General features: G+C 53.7%; 1 protein-coding gene across 1 annotated transcript in view; it reads left to right on the top strand.

Moving 5' to 3' along the window:
• The window catches only part of TNS3 (tensin 3), a 173,628-nt gene that overhangs the window by 113,861 nt on the left and 47,267 nt on the right, over window positions 1-12,500 (top strand). The window contains exons 18-20 of the mRNA XM_035026460.1: window positions 5,736-5,908; window positions 6,687-6,813; window positions 6,898-6,981. Of these exons, the coding sequence (XP_034882351.1) occupies window positions 5,736-5,908; window positions 6,687-6,813; window positions 6,898-6,981 (384 nt within the window). The remainder of the gene's footprint in view (window positions 1-5,735; window positions 5,909-6,686; window positions 6,814-6,897; window positions 6,982-12,500) is intronic.

Raw genomic sequence — 12,500 nt, 5'->3', positions numbered from 1 at the left:
GTAAAATGTAAGATCCCACGGATGGCAGGAAGCCAGCTCCGTTTTTCCCATCCCTCCAGGGCTCCTTGCTTCACGTTGCCAAATATTTTGTTCGTGTTACATCAACCCCAGCCCACAATGACAGGATCCTGGCAGACCTCCCATTGTGTTTGTGGGCCCCTGCTTCCGGCATTCTTCATGTTCGTCTACAGACGTGGACATCCACCGCGTTAATACTCAACTGAGTCAGGGGACTCGTTTATACTCAGGGGAATTCAGAGCAATGAGAAGGAGCAGCTCTTATTTTAAGTAGGCTCCATGCCCAGCGTGGAGCCCAAGGTGGGGCTTGAACCCACGACCCTGAGATCAAGACCTGAGCTGAGATCAAGAGTCGGACGCTTCCCCCACTGAGCCACCCAGGTGCCCTGAGAAGTAGCAACTTTAAATCATTGATTCTGGATAGCCCATCCATTGAAGTTAGATGTTAAACCCCAACCAAAGTGATCTAGCATGAGAAGGGGAGGGTATGTGGGTGCTCAGAAACAGCCTGACATCATTGCCCTGCGCACCTTGTTTTCCATGGGAGAGACCCACAGATGTGCAGCAACCCAAGGTCACATCAGCACCAGGACGGCTGCCTCTGAGCAAGTCTGCAAGGCAAGGGGGCCTCAGCAAGAGCCCGGCAGTGGAGCCTTGCCTGTGGAGGTCTGGGAGGGGGCGGCCGCAGCTCCCACGCCCAGAGCAGCCCGATCCTGCATATTAGGAGAAATGGAAGTGCCTGTTGCATTTTGGGTAGTGGGTGACACAGTGTATCCGTGGTGATTTTCTAAAGTCCCAAGCTCAGGGGCGTCTGGATGGCTCAGTCGTTAAGCATCTGCCTTCAGCTCAGGTCATGATCCCAGGGTCCTGGGATCGAGCCCCGCATCAGGCTCCCTGCTCCACGGGAAGCCTGCTTGTCCCTCGCCCACTCCCCCTGCTTGTGTTCCCTCTCTCACTGTGTCTCTCTCTGTCAAATAAATAAATAAAATCTTTAAAAATAATAATAATAAAAAAAAGTCCCAAGTTCAGTCAGTGGCTTGTGCAGTGCACGTTGCAGTCAAGCTCATCCCCATTAGCGGTCAGTCCTGTCTCCCAGCCCCGGCCCCTGGCCGCCCCTAATCTGCCTTCCAACTCTGGGTTTGCCTATGCTGGGCATTTCATCTAAATGGAATTGTACGACGTGCGTCTGATTTCTTTCGCTGAGCATCTGCTTTTCCACGCTCATCCAGGTTGTAGCGTGTGTTAGAGCTTCATTCCTGTGTAAGGCTGAATTGTATTCCACAGGGCGAGTGGACACAGTATGTACGTCCATTCATCCGGGCGTGGGTACTGTGAACATCCGTGTACAAGTGTTTGCCTGAATGTGTTTGGTTCTTTTTTGTTTTTTAAAGATTTTATTTGAGAGAGAGAGAAGGAGAGAGCGCACAAGCAGGGGGAGGGTCAGAGGGAGAAGCAGGCTCCCCGTGAGTGCGGAGCCCCACGTGGGGCTTGATCCCAGGAGCCGGGATCATGACCTGAGCCAAAGGCGGACGCTTCACCGACCGAGCCACCCAGGCACCCCTGAATGTTTTTAATTCTTGAGTGGAACTGCCGGGCCACATGGCCCGTTTTTGTTTAAGGTGTCAAGGGACCACCCCCTCCATTGTTTGAAAGTTCGCTTTGGAGACCCCCTGGCCTCTGGCGTGGCTGGCTTGTTTCCCAAAGCTCTTGCCGTGGGTGTGCTAAGAACAGGTTGGTCCACACGGATGTGACCCCCTAATGGACACATGCACCGTCACTTATGGACAGCTGTCGTTTGTTTAACCTGTGGGTAGAGGGTGGTAAGGTCCTTTGTGTTCGGGATAGAGAGGTCATGACATCTCTAGCCGGGGTGGGCCTCGGGGTCATAGCTCTAGTCTTCATTTCTCCTCATAGCCCATCAGCCAGCTGGGCCTGTGGCCGCACCTGCCCACATCACCATCCACTGAGGGTGGTCCTGAAGGTGGACAGCTCTGACGACAGTCCTAGGTCAACGGTATGGTTGTGGGGCATCTGGGTGGCTCAGTCGGTGAAGCATCTGCCTTCGGCTCAGGTCATGATCTCTGGGTCCTGGGATCGAGCCTGGCATCGGGATCCCTGCTCAGCGGGGAGCCTGCTTCTCCCTCTCCCACTCCCCCTGCTTGTGCTCGCTCTCTCCCCCGCCCAACAAATAAATAAATAAAATCTTTAAAAAAAAAAAAAAAGCTACAATTGTTAAAAGATGATGTGTTTGAGGAGCAGGCCACCAAGATCTAGTGGTTTGGGGAGGGGAAAGATCATTCAAAGGGAAAATAAATTCAAAGACGTAGGAGGGACCCGAAGCCAGGCACCAGGCTCTGCAGATAATGTGTCTTCAGTGAGTCGGGTAGCGATCTTGCCTTTTGGTTGCTGTGTGGCTTCTTACATTTTGCTTGAAGTCATATCTGATTTTGAGTAAGTGGTGGGAGGAGGATCGCCAACCTTTCCTATATTGGAAGGTCAGCCTTCTAGCTTTTTGGACATGTCCTTTCCCTTTTAAGCGACCTAACCAAGCACTTCAGTGTTTCCCAGTGAAAAGGATTTGCGGTTTTGCAATCCCAAAGACAGGCTTGCCTTCCTCGGCCCCCTGGCCTCATTGTGCCAGTGACAGCCCACTCCTATGGGCTCCCCTGGCGCTGGGATGGGTCCGGGGGCGGCGGGCGGTGGACAGGGCTAGGCATTTCTAACAAACGTCTCCTGGCTCTTCGCGAATATACCCTGCAGGTGGCGGGGACGGGCCACCCCTGTGGCAGCTTAGGGAGAAATAAAGCTCCTCGAGCCATTCTGGGAACATTTAAGCTGGGCAGGTGGGCTTTTCACTTTCACTGTCACGCTGAGCAGATCCTTCGCCCTCTTCCACCCTCTCTTGAGAAGCTGCACGTGTCCAGTTGAATGAGCTGAACTCGGGAGGCCTCCCAAAACCGCGGGGCAGTGTTTGGCCATTGTTTGTCTTCACTCCTAGGAATGCGAGGGAGTTTCCAGAACCCACTGTGCATGCTTCTATGATGCAGCACTTCATTCTTCCACGGTTGTATAAAGATAAATAAATAGCTTCAGGGCACTTTGCCTTCTAGTGGCCCAGATGGAAGACAAAGGTGGTGTTCTCAGGGGTTTCCATCGACGCTCAAGGGCCGGAGTCTGTCCCCTTGGCTACAGAGAGCAGTCACCTGGGAACGTTACCAGATGCGGAGACGGCGTCCTCCTCTGGAGGGCCGGCTTGGGTTGGCCTGGGCGGGAATCGAGCGTCAGAATTATTTTAAATGCCCCCCCATACGTGGAACTCCGGGCTTGAAACCTGCGTCTGTGCTCAGCGTGGTCATGAGTTTGGGGGCCCTTGGGAAGTTGTTAAAAAAATGCCAGGCTCTGGGCCTCAGTCCCAGGGAAGGGGTGAGGTCTGCGTGCCAGGAATTTCAATGCCATGTAAATGTGCAGCCAAGTTTGAGAACCGTTGTTCTTGTACTTGGGGTTCTGCCTGGGCGTGCACCCTGCTCACCTGGAGGGCTGACCCCCGCTCGCTGAGGCGGGAGAGCCCCGCCCGAAGGTGGTTCGGATACGACCCGTTTCCAACCCCGTTGTGGAATTTGGAAGCTGTTCGGGAGTCTCGTGCCGGGGACCAGGGTGGTGACGCCTGGTCTGGGCTGTATTTCGACAGCGCAGAGGAGGGGCTGGGACCCCAGCTTGTGAGTTGTCAAGCTCCTCACCTGTGGACAAGATCAGACAGTCCCCTCGAGAGGTCTGAATCGCCCTCGTGGAGTGTAAGGAAGATACGACGATCGGTGTATTTACAAACAGGTGCAGACTTGCCAAGGGGCTTCTGGGTTTTTTTCTTTTTAATCCAGTTTTTTAGTGAGTAATCTGAGCAGGTCACATCCTGCACCTCTGTTGACTCAGTGGCAAATTGGTGACCACCATGCTGATCTCCCAGGTCAGGCTGAATTTAGTCCTGGTGCCAAGAGCTCTGTGGGCACCCCACGGTCTTGGCCTGAATCCTCTGCTTCCGTAGGGGCTCAGTGGGGGCGTCCGGGTACCCGAGACGAGGACTGTCCTCAGCACCCGGTAATTTCCCTGCCCTGGCCCTCACCACACCTTCTGGTGACGGCTGGTGTAAGTTGCATCCACCATAGACCCGTGACTGGGCGTGCTGGGGGCTTCTGTCCTGGTGCCGTGAGCTCTGCGGGGCCCAATCACAGCTGGGCTCCATCCCTACATGTCCCCTGAATGACCGAATGACCCAGCCTGCAAACTCCTGCACCCCACACTGAATCCGAGCCTCCCGGAGCCTGGCTAAGGCTGAGCTGACCCAAGGTTTGCAGGCTCAGCGGGTTATCCTGTCCTTGAACCCCAGCACCGCCCCTTCCCTGGGAATAGTGAATTTGCAAAAATGAGACACGCGGGTGTTTGGGAAAGGCAGCAAGGGGGCCTCCCGGGAACACCTGCCCTGCTGTAAGCCTGGGTAGGGGAGCCCCAAGGCCCAGGGTGTGACCAGTTGAAGACCTGTGAACGCCCAGCAGAAGGGCCGTTGCGGTCAACGGGAGGGACAGGCTCACAGCACTCGGCAGAGGAAGACCGACCTGGCCCGACCCTCTGTGGGGACTGGGATTGTGGGTGGATGCGCGGGTCACCGGGGATTTTTGCGCATTTTGTGGTCCTGGGTTGCCGTGTTTTCTGCATTGATTGCAACGTCCTCTGTGACTGTGTGGGGCTGCTGAGGTCCCGGGGTCTTGGCTACTGGCTGGGAAGCAGCAGGGAGCAGGTGCATCTTAGCAGGTGGGCGGAGAGGGGCAGGGGCGTGTCTGAACAGGGGTGTAGGGCTGGGGCTGTGCAGGGAGGGGCGGGGATGGGGGTGTCCGGGGCTCAGCACCCAGGCCCGTGGCCTGTGGGATGCCCCCAGAGGGAGCCTAGGGCTTGTTCCCCCTTCTCCCCGTGGTCCTTCTCAGAACGGACCCCTCCCCATGGAGGGCTGAGTGCACGCATTGTGCTGCTTTAGCTCGAGCCTTTCCTGCCTTCATTTGGTCTGTTTCCCTCTTTCCCGGATGTGACTTCTTCATTGAAAAAGAAAAACGGGGACACGGCCAGATGGAGGTAGCCGATTCTTTCATACAGTTTGGAGAATAGGTTTGAAGTATTTCGCTCTTCAACTCAAGTGAAGTCCAGGCATCTTGTTTTTCTGACTTTAAAAGTGGTACATATCAGAGCACAGACCGTGGTCCAGCGTCGCAGCCACCAAAAGGCCACCAAAAATCCTCCGTGCACACTCAGCGAGGGGAGGGCGGGCTCCATCCTGACCTCAGGGTCTCGCCCTTGTGCTTCTTGAGCACCTGCTGTGTGCGAGGCACCGGGAACCAGATGCACACAGATCCCTCCTGGGAATGATGCTGGGAGAAGCGGGAAATGAACAAAAGTGGGTTCTGATCGTGACAGGCTGGGACATCACACTCCGTGACAGAAGCCAGAGAGCAGAGGACACCCGGTGGATGATTCCGTTTATAGGAAACGTCCAGAACCGGCAAGACCAGAGGTCGCCAGGGGCGGGGGGAGGGGAACGGGCAGTGGTTGCTGTAATGTTCTGGAACTAGAAAAAATAAGAGTGTCAATTTGGGAAATTGTAGTCAGGTTTTAATTAAGGCCTCTGTCCTCTGCTGTGGGAAAAGCAGCTGCAGCCCACGCATTTCTCCCGTCAGGCTCCTCGGGGGACGAGCCGCTGGGCGGAAGGTTCCGGAAGCTGAGCCTCGGGCAGTATGACAACGATGCTGGGGGGCAGCCGGCCTTCTCCAAATGTGGATGGGGAAAGACCCCCGGTGCGGACCAGGCCACAGGTCTGGCGCCTTTCCTGTCTCCAGCAGACGCCAAGGAGGTAGGCACCACCCCTTGAGCTGGACCAGCGCCCTTCCCGATCGAGGTCCCGTTACCACCCCGCCTCCCTCCCGTCTCGCAGGCAGGGGTGTGGTTGGGAGAGCCCAGGTGTGCAGCCCTACCCAGAAGGCACGGCGTGGCCACCGTGGGCTCCGTTGGGCCTCCGCTCCTGGACTGCGTGATGGGGGGAGGCGGGAGCATGCAGGTGGCTCGCGGGTCCACGGCGGTGGCCAAGGGGACAGGGACTTCCCCAAGGTCTTGGGCCGCGGGAGGGAAGCGGGAAGAAAGTGGGTCAGCGTGGCTGTGGGCCCCGTGGTGGGATCCATGGAGCGTCTTCTAGGCTTTCATCAGAACGCAGTAAGATAGGTCGAACCCCGAACGATGGGCCCGTCCCCATTCGTGTTTTCATCGTGGTCGAGGCAGAAAGTGGGAGCCCAGAATAGCTTAGAAAAGTGACACCTGGATAAATCCTTCTGTGTTTTTCTCTGTGCTGTGGTCTCACTGCCTGTGAGCACACACACCACAGGCAGGGATGATTTTACCCTGTTCTCCACCGGGTGCCCGCCTCCCCACGGCCGGGCCATCTCTGCTGGCTCCGCGCGGTAGCAGGTGGATGGACCGCGGGGACTCCCTCTTCCTTTGAGTTTCTGAAGCTCTTCCCAGTGGCCACCAGTGGCAGGGCCGTGCATGGGGACCCGGCCCCCTGTCCCCGCACCGTGGGTCAGCCCGGGCCCGCCGTCAGGAGGTGGCCTTCACCCGACTCCCTGTGCCAATTCCAGACGGTGGCCGCCGCGTACCCCCCAGACCCCAACGGGATCAGCAGCAGGACCTTCACTCCAACCAAGGGTGGCTCTGACTCGGCCTCTCCCACGCCGGCGTTTCCCGTGTCTCCAGAAACACCGTATGGTAAGCCAGAAGCCAAGCCTGCAGCGGACAGCGGCACCCCTTCGGCGAGGACACGGCAACAGAACTTCGCTCTTTCTTTTCCAGTGACGACACCCCCACATTATCCGCCGTTCGCCCCACCTGGGCTGCAGGGGGGCAGTGCCGGCGGTCTGTACAGAGGCGCTCACGGTAAGAATCCCGCCTTTCCTCCTCTCCAGCATCTCATGCAGGCATGTTTCTGTGGGCGCCACATCTTGGACGCCTCCGAAGTGAGGAGGGCTCTTGCCCGGGGCGTGCGGCCTGCTGGGGGTTAACCGCAGCCTGCATCTTGCGGGCGCACTTCTGTGTATCCTCACATCTGCCCGGCGGGCAAGGGGAAGGGTCGTGGGCGCTCGGGGCACAGTGTCCATGGTTTCAGCTCCTCCTACTGTGTCGTGGAGCTGGAAGAAGAAGCTGGAATGCCTGCCCTGCCCTTTACAGAGGAACTGGGGCTTGCGGGGTCAGCGGGCTCTCTGCTCTGTGCTTCAGGGCCGCCCGAGACCCCCGCCCATGGTCCTGGAGCTCCCCAGGGGGTGATGACCTCTGGGATGGGCGTGCTGCGGCCCTTGCACACGTCCCCATCCTCGGCATGGTGCTCGAGTGCCCACGGGCCGAGGGGAGGGGACAGCAACCGGCAGCAGCCATGGGGCCAGTCCGCATCCCTTCCTGGGGACATCCCCCTCTTGCCTTGAGGGCCCAGGACAGCCTGACCTCAGGCACGGGGAGAGGGGATGGAGCCGAAGCCCTGTGTGCATGTAAAACCTTTCTTCTCTCTGCTTGTAGATTCTTTCTGGTGCTGCCTCTCTGGGGAAGGCCCGTGAGGGTTCTGTGAGGGGCCATCAGGCACCCGGCGGGGGTCGTAGTGACGACAGCTGGTGCCACGTCCCTTCTTTCCCCAGAGAAAACCAGATCTGTGTGTCGTTTACAGGAAGGGCTGTCCTTGTCGCAAAGGTGGCTTTCATCAGAACACAGTAAGATGGCTTTAGACCATTCACGCTTCTCTTTACTCGCAGAGCAGAGCGGTTAAACCGCCGGCCTCCCTTGGCGGGGGTGGGGCTGGGGGGTGGGGCTGACACGTGGGCAAAGGGAGGGTGTGCAGTATGGTTGCATGAGTTTGTGCACTCTGGAAGCGTCCCACGGGAGGAGACGCCTGTCCCAGCGTGTGTCAGCGTGGAGACACACTCACAACGTTGCGTGTCTGTTCTGCATTGGAACCATGTAGGCGGCAGCAAACACAGGGACACGGCTTCTGCCTCCACTCGTCCCCCTCCTCCTCCCTGAGCCGACCCCGTGTTTAGACCAGCTTTGTGCGACACATGCTGGTGATGGCCGTGGGACATGGATGATGAGCCCAAGGAAAGAAAATACCGGAACAAACCTTCAGAATGTAGGCCCAGCAGAGCGCGAGGGCCCTGCTTGCGTGGGGCGGTCCTGCGTGCTGGGCGCACCCCGGGCGGTGATTGCAGGAGCTCATGTGTAGGTGACATTTGCCCCATGGTCTTCACAGCATGATTTCTCTCCTCTTGTGGTCACATTACAGGGGCCGCTGTCCCTGTCGTCCCACTCACAGGTGGGGAAACGGACACAGAGAAGTTCAGCATACTGCCCGAGCCACACAGCAGGCAGGGGGCAAAGCCAGGACTACACGCCGGTCAGCCTCATCCCCCAGCCAGGGGCGTTTTGTTCCACATTGTCAGGTAGACAGGGCCTGGATTTAAGTCCGGTCATGGAATAACTGTGCCTCTCATAGTTAGTGACCCTCTGATCCTGTTTCCTCGTCTACCAATACAAGAATGCCTCATCTGTGACCAGCATGCAGGGGTGGGGTGGGATGTGCTGGCATCTAACGTAGTGCCTGGCTCTGTGTCATTGAGCACCAGGTGCCACCGTGTGTATACATGAGAGTATTTCCTTTGAATCCCTGTCAGGAGGGTGGCGTTGGCCTCCTCGCATGGAGTAGACCTAGCCTTCCCTGTCCCTCCGCCCCCGAGAAGTACAGCCACACACCTGGCGGTATGTCAAACAGATGACAGAAGGCTGAGCCCTGGAGGAAAGAAGCAGACCTGGATGGACCACATCCTGGGCCGTGGAACAGGCTTCTGCAGAGCAGAGAGAGTGGATGCCATGCAGGGAATCCAACCAGAAACCAGTAACGGGAAGGTAACAGGAAAATGTCCAAATGCCTGCAAGTGAAGCGGCACTCTTGCAAATAATCCATGGGCCCAAGAGAAGATCTCATGGGAAATCACAAAGTATATTGAAATGAATAAAATGAAAGTAAAATATTTCATGAGTGGTAGGACAGAGCTCAGAGCTGAGAGAAACACTCATGACAGTAAACATATACATTGGAAAAGGAGAAAATCTGAAATTAAGAGTAACCCGAAGATGGCCAGAAGGAAGAAAATATTGAAAATACAAGCAGAAGTCACTGAAGTTATGAACAAGGAAATAATAGAAAAAATAAATGAAAAAAGAGCGGGTTCTTGGAGATGATTGAGAGAGTTGGCCAATCTCTCAGAAGAAGGACAAAAAATAGGGAAGAGACCAATTGCTAATACCAGGAATGAAAGGGGCCCCTCACCGAGCACCCTGCAGATAGGAAGAGGATGACAGCACCACACACCATGGTTCACGGTGAGCTTGCATTGGGACACTCTTCCAGTGTGAAGTAGACACTTGGAATGCCTGGTAGCTAGTGAGGAAATTGACTCATAAGGTATACATTTTCCCCCCAAAGCAATCTCCAGGCCCCAATGGTTTCATTGGTGAATTCAACCAGACATGTAAAGAATTAACACTAATTCTACACAACCCCTTCCAGAAACTAGAAGGAGAGGGAACGTATCCCAGTTCATTCCATGGAGGCAGTGTTACCCTGGTACTAAAATCAGACAAAGACAACAAAAAGGGAACAATAGGCCTTTATCCCTTATGAATAGACACAAAATTCCTTAACCAAACCCAAGGAAATCGAATAATAGTGTATATAAAAAATTATACACTTTCACCAGGTGGGATTTACTCTAGGGATGCAAAGCTCTTTTGATGTTTCACAATCCATCAGTCACCCATCATATTTAATGGATAAAAAAAAAAGCCATATGATTTTAGATCAATAGATGCAAAGAAAAAAATTTTTTGACAAAATTCACATCTGTTCCGACAAAAAACTTGCAGCAAAACAGCACAGAGGGGACCTTCTTAAACCTATAGAAAGAATCTACTAAAACCCTGCAGCTCACGCATAATGCTGAAAGTTCTACAGGATCGTCATACAAGAAAAGGAGATACAAGACCACAGAGTGGAAGGGAAGAAATAAAACTGTCACTTTTTGCAGATTTGTGATTTATCTATGCGGAAAATTCCAAGGAATCTACAAAAAAAAGCCTCCCAGAACAAATAAGGGGCGTCAGCTGGTTGTAGGACACAAGAGATACACACAAAAATCAATTATATTTCCATAGACTAGCAGTGAATGTGTACAGACCTAAGTTAAATATACAGTGTCGTTCATAATAGATCAAAAAAGCAAAATAATAAGGTGTAAACCTAAGAAAACATGCAAGACTCATTCATTGAAAACTCCACAGTGTCAGTGGGAGAAATCAAAGATCTAAATAAATGGAGCAGCATACCATGTTCATGGATTGGAAGACCCTGCTGAAGAGGTCAGTTCTTCTCAAACTGATGTATAGTTTTAACAGTTCCTATCAAAATCCCAGCAATAATTTTTATATAGACAAGATACTTTTAAAATTTATATGGGACTGCAAAGGAAGGAGACCAGCTAAAACAATTTTGAAAAAGAACAAAGTAGTAGGCATGGATTGACTACTTTCCAGACTTTCTAGGTAACCACGGTAATCAGGACTGTGTGATGTGGGGCAAGGGACGGACACAAGACCAGTGAAACAGAATGGGAAACCCCAAAACACACCCACACAAATTTGCCCAACTGATTTCTTTTGGAAAATGTGCAGAGCAAGCCAATGAAGGAGAAACTGTCCTTTCAACAAATGGTGCTCACCGTCCAAAAAAAAAAAAAATCAACCAAAGTCTTGTATCTTATACTAGAATTAACTTAAAAGAGATCATAAACAGGGCGCCTGGGTGGCTCAGTTGGTTAAGCGACTGCCTTTGGCTCAGGTCATGATCCTGGAGTCCCTGGATCGAGTCCCACATCGGGCTCCCGGCTCGGCGGGGAGTCTGCTTCTCCCTCTGACCCTCCCCCCTCTCATGTGCTCTCTCTCATTCTCTCTCTCTCAAATAAATAAATAAATAAAATCTTTAAAAAAAAAGATCATAAACCAATATAAAACTGTAAAACTTTAAGGAAAAACACATAGCAGAAAATCTTTGGGATCCAGGCTACTCAAGAGTTATTAGACTAGCACCCAAAGTGCAATCCATAAAAGGGAAAATTGATGAAGTAGGACTTCACCAAAATTGAAAGAATTTTCTATAGGAGGAACCTGCTAAGAGGTGAAAGGGCAGACAGACCGCAGACCGAGAGAAAATTTTGCACTCCAAACACTCGGCAGTAAAGAAAGAAACAACCCGATCAGAAAGCAGGTAAAAGCCAGGAGGAAACCTCTTACTGAACAAGATGGACAGACGGCAGATGAATACATGAAAGACACCCAGCGTCATTACCACCAGGGAAATGCGAGCAATCACTACGGACCCAGCATAACGGGTAAAATAAAAAACGGTTTCAACACCAAGAGCTGGTGAGGATGTGGAGAAACTGGAACTCTCCTGTCCTGCTGGTGGGGGTGGGACACGGTGCAGCCTTTCCACGGGAGACAATCTGGCACTTTCTTAAAAAAAACCTACACGTGCTAATATATGTGATTCGACAAGGAGCCCTGAGTTTTTATCCTAAAGAAATAGATTGACACTCGCACCAAAGCCTGCACCCCGGTGTTTATAGGGCATCTCTGTATAATTCCTGACCTCTGCGTATGAATCCAGAATGACCTCAGACTCTCAAGTTCAGTGTTAGTCCCATTGGGGGAGCTGGTGGGGGTGTGGTCGAAACAGTGTTGGCTGCCAGTTGGACAAGCTGGGTGGAGTCTCCGTGGAGCTTTATCGTACTGTTCTGCCTACTTCTGGATGTGTGTGGGGTTTTATATGGTGAGGAGTTAAAGTATAAATCTGGGAGCCCTTGGTGGTGAGTAAACGTGGGTGCGGTCCACACGTGTGCACGGGGCAGTCCCCGTTCACCAGCCCTGTCCTCTTGTTGGTGCAGTGTGTATAAGCAGGGACCGGTCCAGGGATCCCACACTGGGGAGAACCAGTTCCTGCTGGTTGTTTGCCTGGTGAGGAGGTCTGGAGTTTGAAGGGCGAGCAGGGTTCAGTACGCGCTAACTAGGCTAAGGGAGAAATCGAAGCTGTCTGACTTTTTGCTGTTCCCGTTATGGTCTCAGTCACATCAGCGCACAGTTGGTGCAACACCTCACTGCATAGGACCCCTCCCTTTGCTGCATCAGGGGTGTCAGCTGAGTCCCAGTCAACCCAACCCAGTGCCACCAGGTTACTTCGGGGACAACCCACAAGACAGGTGTCGGAGAAAGAGAGGCGGACACCAGCCGAAGGGGGGAAAGCCATGCTGCAGGTGAGCAGCAGAGACCCCAAGCAAAGGGACAGGTCAGCGGATGGAAAG

This window comes from Mirounga leonina, unplaced genomic scaffold (genome assembly GCF_011800145.1).
Source record: "Mirounga leonina isolate KUSES-001 unplaced genomic scaffold, KU_Mleo_1.0 Mir_199, whole genome shotgun sequence".
In the NCBI taxonomy this organism is placed as follows: Eukaryota; Metazoa; Chordata; class Mammalia; order Carnivora; family Phocidae; genus Mirounga; species Mirounga leonina.
The sequence above is the reverse complement of the archived record's forward strand: the minus strand, read 5'-3'. Positions and strand labels throughout refer to the sequence as shown.